General features: G+C 41.0%; 1 protein-coding gene across 1 annotated transcript in view; it reads right to left on the bottom strand.

The window, feature by feature from the left end:
* Nucleotides 1-723: 723 nt before the first annotated feature.
* Nucleotides 724-21036, bottom strand: part of TECTA (tectorin alpha) — a 75871-nt gene continuing 55558 nt past the window's right edge. Inside the window, 8 exon segments of the mRNA XM_053594531.1 lie at nt 724-1495; nt 2428-2544; nt 2829-2916; nt 3701-3863; nt 15204-15452; nt 15865-16028; nt 16971-17173; nt 18580-18690. Coding sequence (XP_053450506.1) covers nt 1395-1495; nt 2428-2544; nt 2829-2916; nt 3701-3863; nt 15204-15452; nt 15865-16028; nt 16971-17173; nt 18580-18690 — 1196 coding nt within the window. The 3' untranslated portion in view covers nt 724-1394.

The raw sequence follows: 21036 nt of genomic DNA, 5'->3' as shown, positions 1-21036 counted from the left end.
TCTCTCCACGATCAACATTTTCCCAAAAGATCTTAAGGTGTCCTATCAGAAGCAGACACGTATTTTTACGCACCAATACCCGATGCCCTCTTAGCTACACAACTGGTGTGACTGCTGATAAAAGCTAGGATTTGTTTTCTCTCCCCAGGGCCTATGAGAACACAGCAGCCCAGTGCAGACTCCCGCTGTGTCCCACTGACAGTCTAAGGCTGGCCCCTTTGACACCTGAGCCAATGGCCACTGCACCCGCACCCACACCCACATTCAAGAACGCTAGGTGTTTCTGCTCGGCTTTTCAGAGTTCCCAGAAAAATACAAAATGCTATCAGCTTCGATCCAAAACAACTTCAAAATAAACTTGAAGTGGGTTTTGACCTTAAAAAGAGAGGCACTTCAGGAATATATACAGTATTTAGCAGGCCCTCCATTTTGTAGTTAATCACAGCAAACGTGTGTTTGTATACCACTTACAAAAGCGGACGCCACCGGTTCTGTCCCACACAGACCACAGTGCTCTGCTGATGCTCTGGGAGTAGGCAGGAAACAGCACCGTAACCGTGAATTAACGCTCTGCCTGGCAGGGCCAACCTGGTCCAATTGCTGCTGCTGCTATAGCTTTTTTTTTTTTTTTTAAATCACAGCATGCTATTTAGTATACAAAGCTTAACATCAATAAGAATGATTCCAGCCACCAAGTAATGAGAATACTTGAACGCAAATTTATTTAAGGATAAAACGCATTAAAAATTAATTTGATTTGTAAAAAGAGAAGGGCTTGGGTTGGGGGGGGCAGGAATGGGAGGTGAGTCACATTGCCCAGGTCAACAGTGTCCCCAGAGGTCAAAGCTGCCATGGCAAGGCTGAAGGACACAGTGGATGGAAGGGGCTTATCACAGACAGATGGGAGCAACGCGTGCATGTCACGGGTCAGACACTTCCAAATCAGAAAGGTTCCTTAGAGGGAGTCACACCTTCCAGTCATCACTTCCAAACTGCTCCAACAGGCCATCGCTGTAAAATCTGTCATCCAGAAATAGCACTGGCTTGACAGATTTCTCTGGTCAGCTTTATGGTCAGTCTTTTCTAACAAGATTTTTTTCCTTTTATCGGCTTTTCGTGTGAATCAAAGTCTCTAGTGACAACTGTTTTGGAATTTTAGGCAAGATACGTGTATGTAATTTCCACGGCTGGCTTTTGGAAGCCCCGTAGCACACCCTGGAAGAGGAGTTCCCGGTGTCACTCACTGCCACACCGCTGACCATCGGAGGCAGGTGGTATCACTCGGAGATGCTGGACACTTTCAAACAGGTTTTGACTTAAGGGCACACACTTTTTATCCTACGGGGAGTTGAAGTACGTAAATTACAGTACTTTATATAGCAACCTTGAGTTAATTATGAGGTCGTGCCTGATTTATAGACAAAATGCCATAATGAAATCTGGGTCATGATGAGGAGAAGCATCCAAACTTGAAGCTCAATGGAAGAATTAGAGGCTGTGAACAGAGAGGAACACGGTAAGTCCTATGGAGAAACAAAATACCTGTTTGCTAGGGGTCAGACGTCTTTGCAATACTTGACTAAATATAGGAGATTTTACTGCCAAAAACCCTTTATCCAAATGGCCCTAAGGCAGCAAAGAAGCAGACTTGACTCAACCTTTAGGAGAGTCCTGCTGACCTCACAGGGCATCAGGGAACCCTACATGCTAAGGTTTTCTTGTTCACTGCAGCAAACATCCCAACCCCAGCCCCAGCCCATGTAGACATGGCAAGCAGATATAGGGCCAATATATTGCCCTTAAATGGTTGTATAATTTACTATTTTTTTAAATTATGCTCATCTTTTAGATCCACAGTTCAACCTTTTAGTCACCAGGGACTGGTTTCAGGGAAGACACTTTTCCTGTAGGGCGGGTGGTAGTTCCATCAGGATGAGTCAAGTGCCTCACGTCTCCACTTCAGACAATCAGGCTTAGATTCTCACAAGGCGAGAGCGACCTGGGTCTCTCACACACGTGGTTTACAGGAGGGCTTGTGCTGCTATGAGAACCTAACTCCACAGCTGCTGTGCTAGGACTTGGAGCTCAGGGTGATGTAAGTGACGGGGAGCGGCTGCAAATGCAGAGGAAACTTCGCCGACTCGCCCCGGACTCACCTCCTGTTGTGCGGCCCAGTTTTTCACAGGCCAAGGACTGGTACCAGTCCATGGCCCAGCTGTTGGGAACTGCAGTTTTAGATGAAACAGCAGGAACCAAAAGGCTTTTCTTAAAAAATGAAGTACTAGAATTCCACAGGTATTGTCCTCATCTTTCCCTTCTTAATTTCTGGAATGTGTATAGGACGGTTGCTACTCTGAATTTCCCCTTCTCAGGGTACAGACCCCCTGCGTGCCCTCACTGCCCGCCTGGAAGCGCAGGACCATCTACCTCTGCAGCTCTTGCCATCCTCCTGCAGGGTCCCGGTCACACAGCTGCACAGGGGCCCGTCCACCCGGCTTGTGCAAATCTGCTCACACCCTCCATTGTCCTCACACCAGTCCAGCCCTGGGAAAGAGCAGGCGGGCACATTAGCTACAGACAGTTCATCCCTTTAACTGGTATCTCAGGGCCAGGCTTTGAAGAAGAAAGAATATGAAGAAAAGCCCAATGCCACTGGGTTTTTAACATCAGTGACAAGGTCTGTTGAAGGGCGCAGGCCGTCCTCTCACATGGGTGTCCCCAGCACCAAGTTCCTCATCCACGAAGCTCACGTCATAGGTGAAACACATCTGAGCCTTCCAATCCCACTGTTTTAATCATTTATAGTGTGTTTTAGGGAACATACATACTTTTTCTCCTAATAGGTCCCACTGAAATGATCTGCTCTTTAGGTTCCTTTGTATAATCTGTGGCGATCCTGGAATTTTGTGGGCAAGTCTGAAAGACAGAATGCCAGGGGGGAAATTTTGCACGATTAAGCTGGTAACTTATTCTTCACCACGTTTCCACCTTGAATAGAGGCAGTGGCTCTGGCCTCAAGCTCTATTGCTGCTTAGATTAATTAGAACCAATGCATTCTTGATCACTGAGTCCGCGGGGACCCTAGTCGTTATGTTGAACAGAATTAAATATACTCTCCATGCTGGAATTAGATTCAAAGAGGCTCCCTGACTGGGAACGAGGACTGCTGTATCTCATCGGACATTAATGTATGCAGCAGCATCTGCGTGTGGCTCTGACCATAATTCACATCTGATTCTGCAAACATGGGGTAAACTTAAAGCTGGAACATTAAAAGTTGGGGCCAAGTACAAGGACAGTCAGATCTTCAGGACACAGCCGTAAATGGTGGGGATGGAAGGCTGATATGCAGAAATGACTAGTTTGTCACTTCAACCCAGCCATCCCTGCAGAAGTCTCTATCATTCTATCATGCACAGAACAGCCCCTACAGCAAAGAATTATGTGGTGGTTCAAAATGTTGATAATGCCAAGGTTTGAGAAACCCTGGTCCAAGGACCAGCTGACATTTTGGAGCTAGAGGAGAAAAACAAACATCACCCCACATGTTCTTTCTCAGGGTTCCCCCAAGGATGACTACTCACTCCCCAGCATCTGATGATGATTCCAGTTCAGCCCCCTGGCATTCATGATCCCCATGTTGGGACGCTAGGGCCTTGAGAAGTAACGATACGCACTTCATTCTTACACTCCCACTTACGATTTTACAGGAGTACTTTTCTGAGTCACAGAGTGACACTGCACAGTGAAGGTGAACTTCATCATAATCCCCAATGAACTTGAAGACGGTGACGTGAAAGCGACAGGTTAGGGAGACTCCGTTCTCCTCGATACCGATGGTGTTATCCTTGATGTTCTGACACCTAGTCAGAAAAAATAACAGGATCTTTGCTTCACATTTTTCCCTTTTGCACTTTAATCCTCATCTTCATTTCCAAGTTTCACATTTCACATAAAACTGTCATAAATGGGAAAAATGTCTGCACGTTTGAAAGTGACCTCTGGACGACGTGGGTTTGTTATCACTCCCTCATATTTTCATAGTTTGTTTCGAAACATCAAATACCACCTCGAATTAGCATCCTAACTGCAGCTGAAACCAGAATGACTGTAAGGACCACACTCAACTTCCCACGCTTCCGTTTCTCCTTCCGCCCCTCATAATGCTGTGTTTTACTGATATCAATTTAACAGACACAAGATTAGTTCTTAATTCTTCTGTATTTTCTTCTGTTAATTATCTATGTTGGCAGGGGCCCCTGACTCAAAGCCTATTGGAAAGTCTTCCCACGCATTAAAACAGGCAGGAGCTGGAAGCAGAGGAAGAGCATCAAGGCTGAGCTGTAGATGGTTTTGATGTAGCTGAACCTCTCTTCCCAACTTCCTTGGCTCGTGGTGTTGAGCCAACAGGCAGTAACAGCCAAGATATCCCTCAGGCACAAATATCTTGCTTCAACTACTTAGAGTTCTCCAAATGTATCATAATTTCTTCTGCTCCAGTGTCTTTTCAGGCAACATTTCTCCCACCGGAAAGGTCTTTCTGCCCTTCTTCCCATGTTTAACTCCTTCTCTTTTACAGCAACACCAATCTATGGGAACCACCCCTTTGTAAATAGCCCCTAACCACTCTGGGAGGCTGAGGCGGGAGGATGGCTTGAACTCAGGAGTTTGAGACCAGCCTGAGCCAGAGCGAGATCTCATTTCTATTAAAAATAGAAAAGTTAGCCGGGCATTGTGGTGGGCGCCTGTAGTCTCAGCTACTTAAAAGGCTGAGGCAGGAGGATTGCTTGAGCCCAGGAATTGGAGCTTGCAGTGAGCTATGATGATGCCACTGTCCTCTAGCCAGGGCAACAAAGTGAGACTCTTTGTCTCAAAAAATAAAAACAGACAAATAAATTAATGTTCCCTAATTATACCTGGGCCAGGCAGGAACAGATAGTCTTTCCTGGATTTGCCAAAAGCACTCTGTTGAGCTCTTTGAGTACAGTAATCAGGTCATATTCCTCTCTGTGTCAGGCATGTGGTAGGTGTTTGAAAATCGTTGCTGAAAATAAATGGGACCTGATCAAGTTAAAAAGTTTCTGCACAGCCATGGACACAATCAACAAAGAGACAACCTTCATAGTGAAAGAAGCTATTTGTGTGCTATGAATATGACAAAGGACTAATAACTGGACTCTACAAAGAACTCAAGCAAATCAACAAAAAAAAGAGCAAACAATCTCATTAAAATCTGGGCAAGAGACATGTACGAATTCTTTTCTCAGAAGGACAGATGAATGGCCAACAAACTCATGAAAAAATCCTTATCATCTTTAATTATTGGAGAAATGCAAATCAAAACCACTTTGAGATATCCCCTAACCCCAGTGAGAATGACCACAAGGTCCCAAAGCCACAGCTGCTGGTGTGAGCGCAGAGAGAAGGGGACACTCCTGCACTGTTGATGTCTCTGTGAACTAATACAGCTGTTATGGACGAAATACGATGAGTCCTCAAAGAACTAACAGTAGACCTTCCATTTCATCCTGCAATCCCATTACTAGGTATCTACCCCAAAGAAAGTAAGTCATTTTATCATAAGGACATTTGTATTCAAATGTTTTAGCAGCCCTACTGTAGAATCAACCCAAATGCCCTTCAACACATGAATTAATAAACTGTTTGTAAACTATAAACACACACACACCACAGAGTGCTATTCTGCAAAAAAAAAAAAAAAAAAAAAAAAGAATATTTTTGCTTTTGTCACAATTTGGATGGATTTGGACAACACTCTCCTAAGTAAACTATCACAAGAAGGGAAAATCAAGCATCCCATGTACTCAACACTAAGTTGAAACTTGTAGAATAAGAACAACGTGCACATATCAGAGAGAAACTCAGACTCAAGAAGGGGGAGTGAGTGGTTCGGTTAGTTCCTACCTAACAGGTACAATTACAGGTCTATGGCACATTTCCTGGGTGAAGGCCGTAACTACAACTCAGACTTTATCCTCAGAAACATAAACAACATAACCTAATGGTATGTACCCTCATATTAATAAATTTTCTTAAAAAAGAAAATCTTTGTTGAATAAATGAATGAATGAATGATTTCTGTTGCCTTGGACTAGGATGGCCCAAAGGAGCCAAGAAGCTCTTTAAAATTGTAAAGATGAAAAGGGTGACTCTTTTTCTTATGTTTCCTTTCCCTAGCCCATAGGATTAAATAGCTTCCTGATAAGGCAAATTAAAAACTTAAGTTATCCTTCTGCATTCACACCTATTAAAAGTTTTGTAATTAGTCTTCTAGGAAAAATTCAAGGTGCTTTCTAAATGCAATCATTGCACAAATGCTTTGAAACAAAAACGTACATGCTATACTTTTCCTTGTCACTGTTGTTCATTTGGATAACATAAACTGGTTCAAAGATTCTAAAGTGGAAGAGGACCTTCCCTCTTAACCAGACCACCAACTCTCTCCCAGGGAGATGACTGGAGGTTGAGGTCTAGGGAGGAAGGACGGCTGCTTTAGAGTGAGCCAAGCCAAGCATTAGACTATTCTGTCCGTTAGCAAGGGAACACCTGTCCTCCCTCTGCCTATGCACAGGAAGAGAAGTGGCCTACATGCCCCTAGACTTGTGAACCACTGGTGGAAGATGCTGCTGTCTCTGCCCTCCACACAGTGAGGAGGAACAAATGACCCCCAGAATACATTAGTGGACCCATTTTGCTGCTCATTCATTATTATACACTAGAAAAAATAATAATAATCACATCTCTCCAAGAAAGGTCAGAAAGACTGATGGATTCAAATTCTCCTATATGACAAAATCTCTTCCCACCCAACATTCGTTTAATATGAAGGCCTTTATTCAGAAAGACCCTGGGGTACACTGAGATTTATTAACATGCTCACTGGCTTATTCTCCCTCTCTGGGTCAAGTCTATTAAACTATTTTTGAAATGCTAAATGCCACTGTGTCCTTCAAAGGAGACACAAGCTCTATAATCTGGGTATGCATATACAGAGTGCTTCAGATCTCAGCCCTTTCATGTTGGGAAAGGAATATGATAAGGGGAGGGAAAAGAAAAAACATGGAGAAAAAGAAAGCTGTGACATTAACCCACACAGCGAGGCCTGCAAGACACGGAGTGGTCACCAAGTCCCTCCTTTTGCCTCTAAGGAAGCAAACACCACTTGGGACAGATAAATGCCTTGCTAAGGCCTTTGCTGAAAATGCCAAACACACCTCAGCAACCCGAGCTTCATTTGTGCCATGCCTGGCCAGTTAGGGAGTCAGTGTTCCCTGATGCCTAAAAGGGTTCCTTCTCTGCTCCTTGATAGTTTGGTGTCCTTGGGTGAGCTTTGTTACTAACCTCCCTAGCTTGTTTCATCTGCAAAATAGTGTTTGTTTTCCGAGAACCACCCCCTTCTTTTACAAGAGAACCATTCCTCTCCCCCCTACCCCCAGGCATGAAGCTAATTACAGCCTCGCCCCCCCCAATACAAGTGTGGGTACTGACCCAGGCCAAGCAACTGCAATACTGCGCCCCCCCTCAACAAAGGATAGGCAAGTGATCCAAGACAGGTAACCATTATTTTTCACTCTAGAATTCCCTAGGAATTAGAGTTAAAACTGCTCTCCCCGCAGTGGTTACAAGGCTGTAAGAATGTGAGTCCAGGATTGCCTGTGCTTAGCAAGGTCAATGAGAGCGAGACAGACAAGGGACGGGGGAGAGGACAGTCTTGGTAGCATCCGGCTTCCTGGATCCAGTCATCCCTGAAGCCATGTCCACTCCCAGGATTGGGTTTTGTAATCATTAAATGCCTTGGGTTTCTCTGTATAAGTTATCTTGAATTGGTCTCTACCACTTAAAAAGAATTTTGATTAATATAGTCACCTGTTTTAACAACTATTGTCAGCTTCAGGACAGGTTACTTGAAGCACCTAGCACTCATCTCCTCCATAAAGGAGGAACAAAACAGCAAGCAGATAATCACAAGTCAAATAGAGGACCCGAGACAGAACACTGGGATTCTTGGCAGGGAAGTGACAGGGAACCCCTAGGCATGGAAGCAGAGGGAAGTGAAGCAGCTAGTCTAGCTGGGATCAACTTGGAGCCCAGAGAGACTCCTCAGTGTGCAGAAAAATTAAGCAGTGGGTCTCTAGTAGGCCATATTCTACTGTGCCCAACCTGCCATTGCCTCTGTCCACGCACATCATCCAGGGGTCTGGGGACTGATCTGCTGTGCCTGCCACTGCTAGTGATCATGCATGACTTCTAGGAGCCAATCTGTCATCACCACCAGCACTCAGTCAACCCTACCACTTGGGGGCCTGAGGGCTGGCTCACCCAGCCTGCTGCCACCACTGCTGGCACTTGCTTGTGCTACTGCTAATGACATCACTAATATCATGCAAGCTTCCCAGGCATTTAAAGACCCACTCTCCTACCTGGCCCATCACTGCCACTTCTAGCACCTGAGCAAGTCATCTGAAGGCACAAGAACTGGCCCACCCAGACCTGCTACCAGTAGGTTCAAGGAGCAGCATGCCTGGCTGCTCACCAATCACACTGGTGCCACCACTGAAGCTTAAAGATCCTAAATAGAGTCAACCCAAAAGTTCTTCAACAAAGCATTATTATAGTTAAACTGTAAAAATTCAAAGACAAAGAATTCTAAAAACAGGAAGAGACCAGCCCACCTGAAATCCCATCCCTAGCAAAGCTTTACCACAGTCTCCACTAACAACTGAGCAACTGATGCTGATTACAGCTGGAAAAAAAAAATATGAAGACTACAGTACTGTGCTCATCCAGAATCAAAGCCAAAGCCCCCTACCCAACCAACACAAGAGATAATTCTGTAGAAAAAAGCCTTCCCCTGTGAAAGCTAATCCATAAAATTGAAAGAAGTGGCTGTTACATTAGATGCACAGTTATCAGTAAACACACAAGAAACCTGAAAAGGCAAGGAAAGATGACATCTCCAAAGGATCACAATAATTCTCCAGCAAAAGATGCCAAAAAAAAAAATTAAATTTATAAATGCCTGAAAAATAATTCAAAATAATGACACTAAAGAAGCTTGGTAAGAGCCAAGAGAATACAGATAAATAATACAAAGACACAAGAAAAACAGTTCATCATCTGAATGAGAAATTCAACAAAGAGCTAAATGTCATAAACAGAAATCCTAGATCTGAATAATACAATGAATGAAATAAAAAAATACAATTGAGAACCTCAAAAACAGACCAAATAAAAAATAAGAAGGAATTTCTGAAGTCTTTTGAAATAACCCATTTAAATAAACAAAGAATAAAAAAGAAAAGAGAAAGCTTATGTAAAATATAGAACCATATAAAGTAACCAAATATTTGAATTTGGGGATTTCTAGAAGGAGGAGAAGTATCAAAAAGCATAGCAAATCTGTTTAATGAAATAACAGCTGAAAACTTCCCAAGTCTTACAGGAGATATAGACATCGCATGTAGGAAGCTCAAAGACCCCAAACAGATTCACCCAAAAGGTTTCCACCAAGCCACATTATAATTAGACTGTCAAAAGACAAAGACAAAGAAATAATTCTAAAAATAGCAAGTGAAAAAGTCAAATCACATATAATATAAAGGAATTCTTCTCAGACTTACAGATGATTTTTCAGCAGAAACATTATAGGACAAAAGGCAGAAGAGAATGGGGTGATATATTTAACTGCTAAAAGAACAAAACCTGTTAACCAATAATACTATACCCAGCACAGCTATTCTTCAAAAATGAAGGAGAAATACAGTCTCTCCTAGACAAGCAAAAACTAAGGAAATCTGTCATCACTAGGCCAACGCTATAAGAAATGTTTAAGCAAACTTTAATCTGAAAAGTGAAAGGATATCTACCAACATGAAAACATATGCAAGTATAAAACACAATGTTAAAACAGATACGCAAATGAAAAAGGAAAGGAGTCAAATGTGACCTCTGTAGGAAACCACCCAACAGCAATGATACGCAACAAGAGAGGAAGAAAGGAACAAAGGATATACAAAACAACCAGAAAACGGTTAACAAAATGACGGAAATAAGTCATTAGTTGTTGATAATAACCTTGAATATAAACAGATTATGTTCTCCACTAAAAGACAGACTGGCTGAAAGAATTTTTTTTTAATGACCCAATTATACACTGTCTACAAAAAATTCATTTGACCAGTGCAGACATATACAGACTGAAAGTAAGAGGATGGAAAAAGATATTCCATACAAACAAAAACCAAAAGCAAGGAGAAGTGGCTATATTTAGATCAGATAAAACAGTCTTTAAGTAGCTATCTTTATTTCAGATAAAACAGTCTTATCGTCATTTTAAAAACTATAAAAAGAGATAAAAAGGTAAAGGTCATTATATAATAATAAAGCGATCAACTCAGCAAGAGAATATAATGACTCAAAATATGTATACACCCAACTGGAGCACCCAGATACGTAACACAGATATTACTGGATCTAAAAGGAGGAAGCGAGAAACACCAATACAGTAAGAGTTGGAAATTCTAACATCCCAATCTTTGTATTGGACAGATCATTGACATAAAATCAGCAAAGAAACATTAGCTTTAAGTTACACTTTAGATGTAATGGGCCTAATAAACATTTATAGAACATTTTATCCAACAGCTGCAGAATACACATGCTCATCAGCACATGAAACATTCTTTAAGACAGACCACACATTAGGCCACAAAACAAGGCTCAACAAATTTTTAAAAAGTGTAATTATATTGGGCGGCACCTGTGGCTCAAAGGAGTAGGGCGCTGGCCCCATATGCTGGAGGTGGCAGGTTTAAACCCAGCCCTGGCCAAAAACTGCAAAAAAAAAAGTGTAATCATATCAAGTATTTTCTTAGGGCACCATGGGAAAAAAACACTAGACATCAATAAGAAGAGAAACTTTAGAAAGTGTACAAATAGATGAAAATTAAGCAACATGCTCCTAAGCTACCACTGGGTGAATAAAGAAATTAATAAAAAATTCTTGAAACAAATGAAAATGGAAACAACATACCAAAACCTATGGGATACAGAAAAAAGCAGTGTTACAATGGAAGTTTATAGCAATAAACATCTACCTCAAAAAAGTAGAAAGAGTTTCAACAACCTAATAATGCACCTCAAGGAATTAAAAATGCAAAAACAAACAAAAAACCCAAAACTAGTAGTAAGAAAGAAAGAATAAAATCAGAGCAGAATTAAATGAAATAGTGACTAAAAACAAAAACAAAGGATCAACAAAATAAAAATATTGCTTTTTGGTAAAGATAAATGAAAATGATAAAGTGCTAGCTAGACTAACTGCGAAAAAGAAAGAATGCCCAAATAAGATTAGAAACTAAAAAATAGATATTACAATGGCTACCACAGAAATACAAAGGATGATTAAGAGACTATTATGAACAGGTATGTGCTAACAAACTGGAAAATCTAAAGAAAAGGATAAATTTTTGGATACAAGAATCTACCACGATTGAACCAGGAGGAAATAGAAAACCTGACCAGACAAATAATGAATCACAAGATTAAATCAGTAATAAAAGTTTGTCAACAAAGAAAAGTCCAACACTGAATGGCTTTACTACTGAATTCCACCAAACTAATAAAGAAGACTAACACCAATTCTTCTCAAATTACTGCAAAAAATTGAAGAGGAAGGAATTCTCCCTAATTCATTCTAGGAGGCTAGCATTACCCTGACACCACAATCAGATAAGGACACCAGGGGAAAAAAAAACAAGAAACTATAGGTCAATATCCCTGATGAACACAGATGAAAGTATCTTCACCAGCAAACCAGGTTCAACAACACATTAAAATGCACCATGAATAAGTGGAATTTATACCAGAGATGTAAAGATGGTTCAACACACATAAATCAATAAATGTGATCCACCACACCAGCAGAATGAAGGACAAAACCCATATGATCACTTCATAAGATGCAGAAAAAGGCATCTGATAAAATTTAACATCTCTTCATGATAAAAATTCTCAACAAATTGGGCACAGAAGGAATACACTTTAACATAAGAATGTCCAAATATGATAAACCCACAGCTAACATCTTATTGAATGGGAAAAATCTGAAAGTCTTTCCTCTAAGAACTGGACCAAGACAAGGATGCCCACTTTCACTACTCTTATTCAACATGCTATTAGAAGTCCTAGCCAGAGCAATTGAGGAAGAAAAAGAAATAAAGAGCATCCAAATTGGAAAAGAGGAAGTAAGATTATGTCTCTTTGCAGATGGCATGATCTTATAAATAGAAAAACCTAAAATCTCCAATCAAACCTCTTATAACTGATAAACAAATTCAGTCAAGTTGCAGGATATAAAACCAATATGCAAAAATCAGCAGCATTTCTATACACAATAATAAACTAGTTGAAAAAGAAATCAATCCCACAATAGCTACCAAAAATTACCTAGGAACAAATTCAACAAAGGATATGAAAGTCCTCCATAAGGAAAATTATAAAATGCTGATGACATAAGTTAAAGATAACACAAACCAATGGAAAGACATCATACACATGAATCAGAAAAATTAATATTGTTAACATGACCATACTATACAATACACTCTATATATTTAATGCAATCTCTATCAAAATACCAATGATGTTCTTAACAGAAATAGAAAAAAAATCCTAAAATTAATATGGAACCATAAAAGATCCCAAATAGCCAAAGCAATACTAAGCAAAAAGAACAAAGCTGGACGCATCACACTACCTGACTTCAAAATATATTACAAAGCTATAGTAATCCAAAGGGCATGGTATGGTATAAAAACAGATACACAGGCCAGTGGAACAGAATAGAGAACCTAGAAATAGATTCATGTATTTATAGATAACTAATTTTCAACAAATACACCAATAGCATACATTGGGGAAAGTACATGCTCTTCAATATATAGAACTGAGAAAACTGGATATGCAAAAGAAAGAAACTAGAACCTATCTCTTACCATATATGAAAATTAACTCAAATGGTTTAAAAATTTATGTGTAAGACCCCCAAATTTAAAACTACTAAAAGAAAACACAGGGGAAATGCTTCAGGACATTGGTCTAGGCCAATACTTTGTGGCTAAGATTCCAAAAACTCAGGCACCAAAAACAAAAATAGACAAATGTGACTATATTAAATTAAAATGCTTCTGCACAGCAGAGGAAACCATCAAAAGAGTGAAGAAACAACTTGTAGAAAGGAAAAATATATTTGCAAATTATTCATCTGACAAGGTACTAATCTGGAATATATAAGAAACTCAAACAACCAAACAGCAAAAAAAAAAATCCAAAACAAAACAAGCAACAACACCCCTCCCCCCCCCACCCAGTAATCCCATTAAAACATACACAAAGGAGAATACAGGATATGGAAAAATACTCAACATCACTAATCGTAAGGAAAACGCAAATCAAAACCACTATGAGATATCATCTCACTTTGGTTACAATGATAAAACTGGTTATCTATACGCACAAGAAAGAAACTAGAACCTTATCTCTTATCATATATAAAAATCAATTAGAATGGCTATTATGAAAAAGACAAAAAAAAATACTGGCAACCATGTAGAGGAAAGAGAACTAAGAGTTCCCACTGTTGGAGGGAATGGTAATCAGTATAGCCATTTTGGGAAATAGGATGGAGTTTTCTCAAAAAAATAAAGATAGAACTACCATTTGATCCAGTAATCCCACTACTGTTACACCCGGAGGAAGGGACATCAGTATATCAAAGGGATATTTCGCCCCATGTTTACTGTGGCGCTATTCACTAGCCCAGATAGGGAATCCACATCAGTGTCTGTCAGGGGGTGAATGGATGAAGGGAATGTGGTCTAGACACACTGTGGACTACTATTCAGCCCTAAAGAATAAAATCCTGTCACGTGCAGCAACACGGATGGAACTGGAGATCACCACGTTAAGTGAAATAGCCAGAAAGACAAATATCTCGTGTTCTCACTCCCATGAGGTAGATGAAAAAGTGGGTCTCAGGGAGCTAAACAGTAGAATGATGGTCACCAGAGGCTGGGAAGGGTGGTGGTGGGGAGAATGAAGAGAGGTTAGTTAGTGTGCTTAATTCCTTAGAAAGAATTAAATCCTAGTGTTCTACAGCACTGTGGGGTGACTACAGCTAGCAATAACTTACCATATATTTTAAAATCGCTAGAGAAGATCTGAAATGTTCCCGACACAGTGAAATGGTAAACACTTGGGGTGATGGATATCCTAAATGCCATGCTTTGATTACAGATTTTATGCATATATCAAAATATTACATGTACCCCATAAATACATACAATTGTTATGTATCAATAAAATTTTTCTAAAAAGAAATTCAAATAAGGAAAGAAATTATTGTATTGGAGAGAGGGGAATGCTGTACAATTAGATTATAGTGATGCTTGCACTCTGCAAATTTACTAAAAATCATTAAATTTTACACTTAAAGCAAGTAAATTTTATTTTATGTAAGTTATGTATGCAATAAAGCTGTTAAAGTGAATTACTGTAAAATCTATTATATTATGTGTAAACTGCCAGACATAACCAGTAAGTGCTTTTGAAAAGTAAAGATAATTATTCTTACTGCAGTTGGTCGGTAGTCCTTTATTCTGGTTCATTTTAATAGATCATGTCGCATAACCACTATGTTTGAGCAAACATACTAGAGAATGGGCACATAGTGCTGAGTAAAAAGAAACTTACTGAGTTTATAGACTATTAATTTCTTTTTTGTTTTGGTAAATATCCTATTTGTAAACCTTTAGTTATTCTCATTGTTACATCCATTTGCAGAATTCACCTTCCTCTCAAATTGCAGTTCAGAGTAGGCAGGACAGAATCCCCTCTCAATCACATTAAGAATAAAACTTCACACAGTTAATGCCACAAGAACTTGGGGGATCTCCTACTAAATTGCCGTGTGACTTTCAGCAAGTGATTTGATCTTGTTTGTAAAACAAGGCTTAACTACATCACAGATTCTTAGAAGAATTAGATGAATTAATAGATGTAAAATGCTGGCCTTGTAGGTAGCCAGACAATTATTAGTGCCCCTTCCCTTCCCTTCCCTAAAATGATGTAGATAGTATTATACTAACAGTTCTAAGACTGGTTTCTATTAAGAGGCTACTCACCCTCCTTCAATGATAAAGTAACGGAGCTTATCATTGCTGTCGCGGGAGGGGGTGGCATAGCATTTGTTGAGCGTTAGGATCAAATGTGTGGAGTCAGCTCCAACCACAAAGACCCCTACGTACAGCACATCTCGAGTTGTCAACACGACTTCACCCTGGCGGTAAGGATGTTTGTAGGAGGCATTTTTGTAGAGTGCCATCTTGGTGGTGAAGCTGCCTTCTTGGGTTGGAACTGTCAGGTTGATGACACTTAAAAAGGGAAACGGTCATGAGGCAGGGAACTCAAAACAACTGTACTTATTCAATTACCGACCATTTTTCAAGCTGAAATGCAGAGGAAACACAAAGCATAAAGTCTAAGGCTGTTCTATCTGAAAGAGTACCTGCTAGCTGCATGGAGAAATAAAACTTAGTAAATTAAACAATGAAAAGCACATTTCAAGTGCTCAGTGGCCAAGTAGCTGCTATATTGGATAGTACGGGTTAACATTTCTATTATCATAGAAAGTTCTATTCAACAATGCTGGTCGAAAGCATTTAGGTTCAAGAAATGTGAATTATGTTTTTTTCCTAGAGTGTCCACAACAAATGCTAGCAATTTTGATTATGCAACCCCAGTCAAGGGAAAAAAGCAATGAGCACAGCCCATGAGAGCCTTTACCTTAACATGGGCTTTATGACAGAATCCAAGGAGATCTTGATATCCAGCTCGTAAGCGCATGAAAACTCCACATTGATTGTGCGGTCCCTGGTGATGATGTTGCCGGTGTTGTTGGCACTTTCAATCCAGATTGTGTTTTTGTACATGATGTGAGTGGCATTGGACTGCAGAGCAAGGGGAGGTCAGAAATCATTAAATCTAGGGGTGTGTGTGTGTGTGTGTGTGTGTGTGTGTATGTGCGTGTGTGCATGTGTGTGTGGCCTGCATTTCAAATGCATGCCCCTGAAAGTGGAGCTAGGGCCTCATTCCATATACACTACAGAGGCCCGTATAAGTCAGCATGATGCTACCTCAGCATTTACTCGGGGTGTGTGCGGAGAAGCAGCACAGTGGATGTCAAGAGCACCCTTGAGGCTGATAACCTTGAATGCCCCGAGGTGATTTCATCTACCACTGAATTCTAACTAAAGCCACCCCACAGCTACCCTTGGGAACCCAAGCTAGGAAGAGCATGAAGTACTGCCATAATATTACATTTCTTTTTCGACACTCAGTTTGAAATCTGTCCTCTACCAAGTCTTCCACCAGACAGACCAAAATGAGGAAGTGTTAAGTTTCACCTCCTTACTCTTTTCACCCTCTGATGGAAGGGTTAATGAGTACAGCTCTGAATAAAAGACACCCAGCAGGAAGGAAAAAGGAGAGAAGCAGGAGGCTTTGCTCATCTATACACGGGATAATCTGACATGTAAAGTTGAGACTTCACTGTGCAACTGTAGCCAAATGACATTTGGGACTCCCTTATCCTGCAAAATAGCTGAGCCCAGCTGTACTTACGACAGAAACAAAAGGCAGGTAAGGATTCTGTCCACATGCAGGACAAAGAACCGGCAGGCAACACAAATCAAGGAAGGAAACTCATGACTGACTGTGCTCTTCCCTTTCAATCCACCACTTAGCGTTGCCCTTGCTGTCCTTCATGATGCACCGGCCTTCTGCTGCTCTCCGAGGAGCACATTTTTAAGTAGCTCACTCTGAAGTTGGCTTTACAGATCATAAATGTACAAACACTCAGGGCTGCCACTTGCCTGCCCCCGTTTCCTCACCTGCACAATGTTGCCACAGTTCCCTTTGGTGTTGTTGATCTGAAAGGAGATGAAGTCTTCCCCCTCGATGCCTGTGCACTGCCGGTCGTTGACCCTTACGCCCTCCCTCTCAAAGCCGAGCTGGAAGAGTTTGCACTTAGATATGGACACTTCCATCTGGGCCGCCTTGCAGGTCACCTCTGCATCAATAATGTCATGTGAGTCTGTGGGAACAGTTATTATGAAAGGCAGATCAGTGGGAGTCAGCCTTCCTGCTCAGGTGGGGGTGAGGCATCCCGTCACCATTCTCCTTCCGAAGAGGCCAATGATCTCCACGCAAAGGCCGCAGCATTTCAAATTATACTTTGATCAGACCAAACGAGTGTGTGAATTCATTCAAAGCAATAACAGGACATTGGCAGGGACTTTTTTTTTTTAAAGATAGAAATGGTAATAAAGTGGCTTTTGCCTTTTCTTTATAAATCCAGGCTTCTCTCCCTCCTCCACACACACATTGGTGGTGGCTACTTTTCTGTAAGCTACGCGCAGAATCTGGCACAGCGTGGCCTGGCTGCAGAGATGACTTTAGGGAGCAGCGCTGGCCACTCCACACTCGAAGCCCCTGCTAAATCCAGCTCAGACCTCTCTCCTAGAGACCCCCAGGTGAGCACTTGGACCTTGCTTTTCTGACATATTGATGCACCAATTTACATTTTCTCTGTGCATGTAAACACTGGCTAATAAGCACTATAGACACAGAGAAAAACATTTTTATCTGCTTAGGTGAAGCCTTCGTTTCCTCCTATGGAGCCTTTTAGTCAATTAGGCTTTCATTCTCCAATGACGTTAAATTTAGCACATGCTTCTGAGTTGCTTGGCTCTGGAATGGGAGCAGACCTGGGAGGCAAAACAGCTCTGCTTCAAGCTGTCTGTGGACAAGGCCATTTCCACACTTAGGGAGCTACAGTTAGGAACAAGACCAAGAGCCCCAGTTATTTATGGTTTGCTTCAAACATTTCAATTGTCTCTTCAGGACCAAAAAGCATGAGGCTGGATAAAGCTGGCTTTAAAGGAGTCTTAAGGCACCTGGCACTCTGGGCCTAATTCTTTCATATTGGCATCAAACCACCTTTATGTCTTTGCACTTCCAAAAGATGAGTATAGACCTGTCTGATGTTGAACATGGCCTCAGATGGAACAGGCTGATTCCATTCGTGTACAGTTTGTGTACTACGCTTTACAGAAGAGAAGAAGGCAGCTATGAGGGGTGAACAAAGAGGCTGGTTGCTTCCTGTTCTTGAATGCTTCCGAAAGCTTTACCGTTTAAGGTTTTTTTTGTTTGTTTGTTTTGGAGACAAAAGTCTCACTACGTCACCCTCAGTAGAGTGCTATGGTGTCACAGCTCACAGCAACCTCAAACTCTTGGGCTTAAGCGATTCTCTTGCCTCAGTCTCCCTAGTAACTGGGACTACAGGCGCCTGCCACAGTGAGCTACAGGTGCTGAGCCTTTACCTTTCAAGTTTCTAACCTATGGCATGTGATTCACCAAGACCCCTTCCCAGCACTTTGCTATGCACTGCCAGGCCTCTCCCACAGGCTCTTCTGGGTGGAGGTGGCACTAGTAACTCACTGTTTCCGTAGGGGGGTGGCTCGATGCAGCCACACAGCTCCCCGCCGTTGCCCAGCTCGCAGGTTCTGTTGGGACAGTCTGCCCCCACACAAGGATCTTCAACCACTCCTGCTAAAAAGGAAAACACACAGAAACACGTACAACTTGATTTTCACACCTACGTGAGGTAGCATTTGGTTGTGCTCTGGGCTTGCCACTTTAATCGAATTAGAAATGGTCAGATGGCAGCTACAGTTGACAGACGGGAGAACCTTCCAGAAAATTATGGCAGCAGCTGGTCACTGGATGCTTGCTGGGGGTGGGCCTGGCACTGCACTTTGTGCTTTAGCTGGACTATCTCTCTCGACCCTCACAAATGCTCCCCGAACTAACTATTATAATCCCCATTTCACAGCTGCAACTTGCCCGAGGTCACAAGTGAAGGTAAGTGGTGAGACTGATACACAGATGCTCTCGGTTACCAAGGTCTACCATGACCACTGCGCCTAGTACGTTGTATTACAACTACTTACATTAATATCTTAATATTTATAAACAGGATCCAGATCATTAATCTTTATATTCCCACCATCCAGCCACCTCACCATTGGTGCGCAATAAGCATTTTTCAATAATGAACAATTTTAGGGCCAGTAAGATCCCAGAGAGGTCCCCCACACCAGGGCTGCTTCTTACTGAATCACAGTTCCCTTTCCCCTATAAATTTCTACAGGATTTTACAAAAACAGAAAAACCAAAAACCTCCATGCAACTCACCAGTACTGACTTAGATTCACTGCATTGTTTTGCCAAAAGAGTAAAATTATAAGTAAAATAAAAATTCATGTGGAGTACCATCATGGTGTTATTACGAGCAACATTTCTGAAACAGATGAGACTACCTGCAAGATACTCAACGCCTCGGTTTGGGAACCACTAATTGGGAGCATCTTCTTTTAGATCCTCATTTCTTTATTTAAAGAATCTCTGTTCATATCAAGATAGAAAGTCCTCCTGTTCATCATGGGATATGATGGTTAGTGCTAAAGAAACAACTGTTCAATCCCAGCAGGAGCCAAGTTGGCTTCAAGAGTTTTAAAAAAAAAAAATGTAAAAAGGATCCAAAATTTCAGTTAGACAGAAGGAATAAATTCAAGAGATCTATTGTATGTCACAGTGCCTATAGTTAGTAACAATATACTGTATACTCGCAAATTACTGACAGTATATTTTAAATGCTCTCACCATACACACAGGGAGAAAGAGAGAAAAAGTTTAAAAACAAAACAAAAATCTCAAGCTGTCACACAGCTCCATACCATGATTCAGCCACCACCATGCCCCTCTAGTAAGTAACAATTTGCATTAGGTGGGAATACATAGATGGCTTAGGATCAACCTGTCCTAATTTATGGAAAAATGACCGAAGAAAATCCCTCAGCATCATCTAAATACATATAAAAGCTTCCTTTTATGAAGACCCTTTCAGCCTGCCCAGTGTGCTCAGAACCTGACCCAGGGCGAAGAACACAACAGCCACTCAGTGAATGTCACGGTTGATTAACACGGTCTGAGAATGACCAAAGAAAGTAACAGAAAGACAATGTTGTCATTACACTCCACGGGGAAGAAGAACTCGGTAACAAACGTGGTGGTCCATCTGCCAAATGACGAACACAACACACCCTTACACAGAGGGAAGCTCTGAGGTTTCAATAAAACCATGCATCTTTTAAAAATTACAGACCATCAGTGCTCCTGTGGTGTAACTGCTTAGCGCATGGTATTGATATAAAAAATTACAGACCATTTTTAAAGTCCATAAGGGTTAATTTTAAAGTTATTTAAAGTATTGCTTATAGAAACAGCAGAGCAAAATATGATAATTATTATATAAAACATTTCTGTTAATTTCCAACAGAGATTAGTAATTTGCTTGATAACAGTTTCTGAAATCACTGAATACATATTTTAATTAACGACATTGTCTTAAGGTTCTGAATTAATTATATTCCTACACTTGATCAGGTTAGTCTGCAAGTTTACCAATGTGTAATCTAGAAATGAGCCTGTTTGATAGCAGTACCTGTATACACACTGGGTTGTATGTCAGGGTACAGAACACATGTTCTGTAGGTCATATTAATGGGAGTGACCATTTAAATATTAATATATGTCGATGACCTATGTATATGTGTTTATATATATTATGCATGCTAGAGGTCATGGGTCTGTTTTAGGTTAACATGTATCTGTTTGGTTAACATGTAAAAAAATGAATAATGGAAATAAACATCAAAATAATTTTCTTACTACAGAAAAAAGTAAAAGAATCTACACGTCTTATCAGCTAATTTAATATACTTTTCAACCCAGGCAGATATAGCCCATGCAATTCCTGCTCAACTTGCTGCTTGCCTACGCTTTCCCTTTCTTCCCCTTGGTTTCCTGAACTCCAGGCACCACCAGTGGGTTAGG

Source organism: Nycticebus coucang, chromosome 6 (genome assembly GCF_027406575.1).
Source record: "Nycticebus coucang isolate mNycCou1 chromosome 6, mNycCou1.pri, whole genome shotgun sequence".
Lineage (NCBI taxonomy): Eukaryota > Metazoa > Chordata > Mammalia > Primates > Lorisidae > Nycticebus > Nycticebus coucang.
The sequence above is the reverse complement of the archived record's forward strand: the minus strand, read 5'-3'. Positions and strand labels throughout refer to the sequence as shown.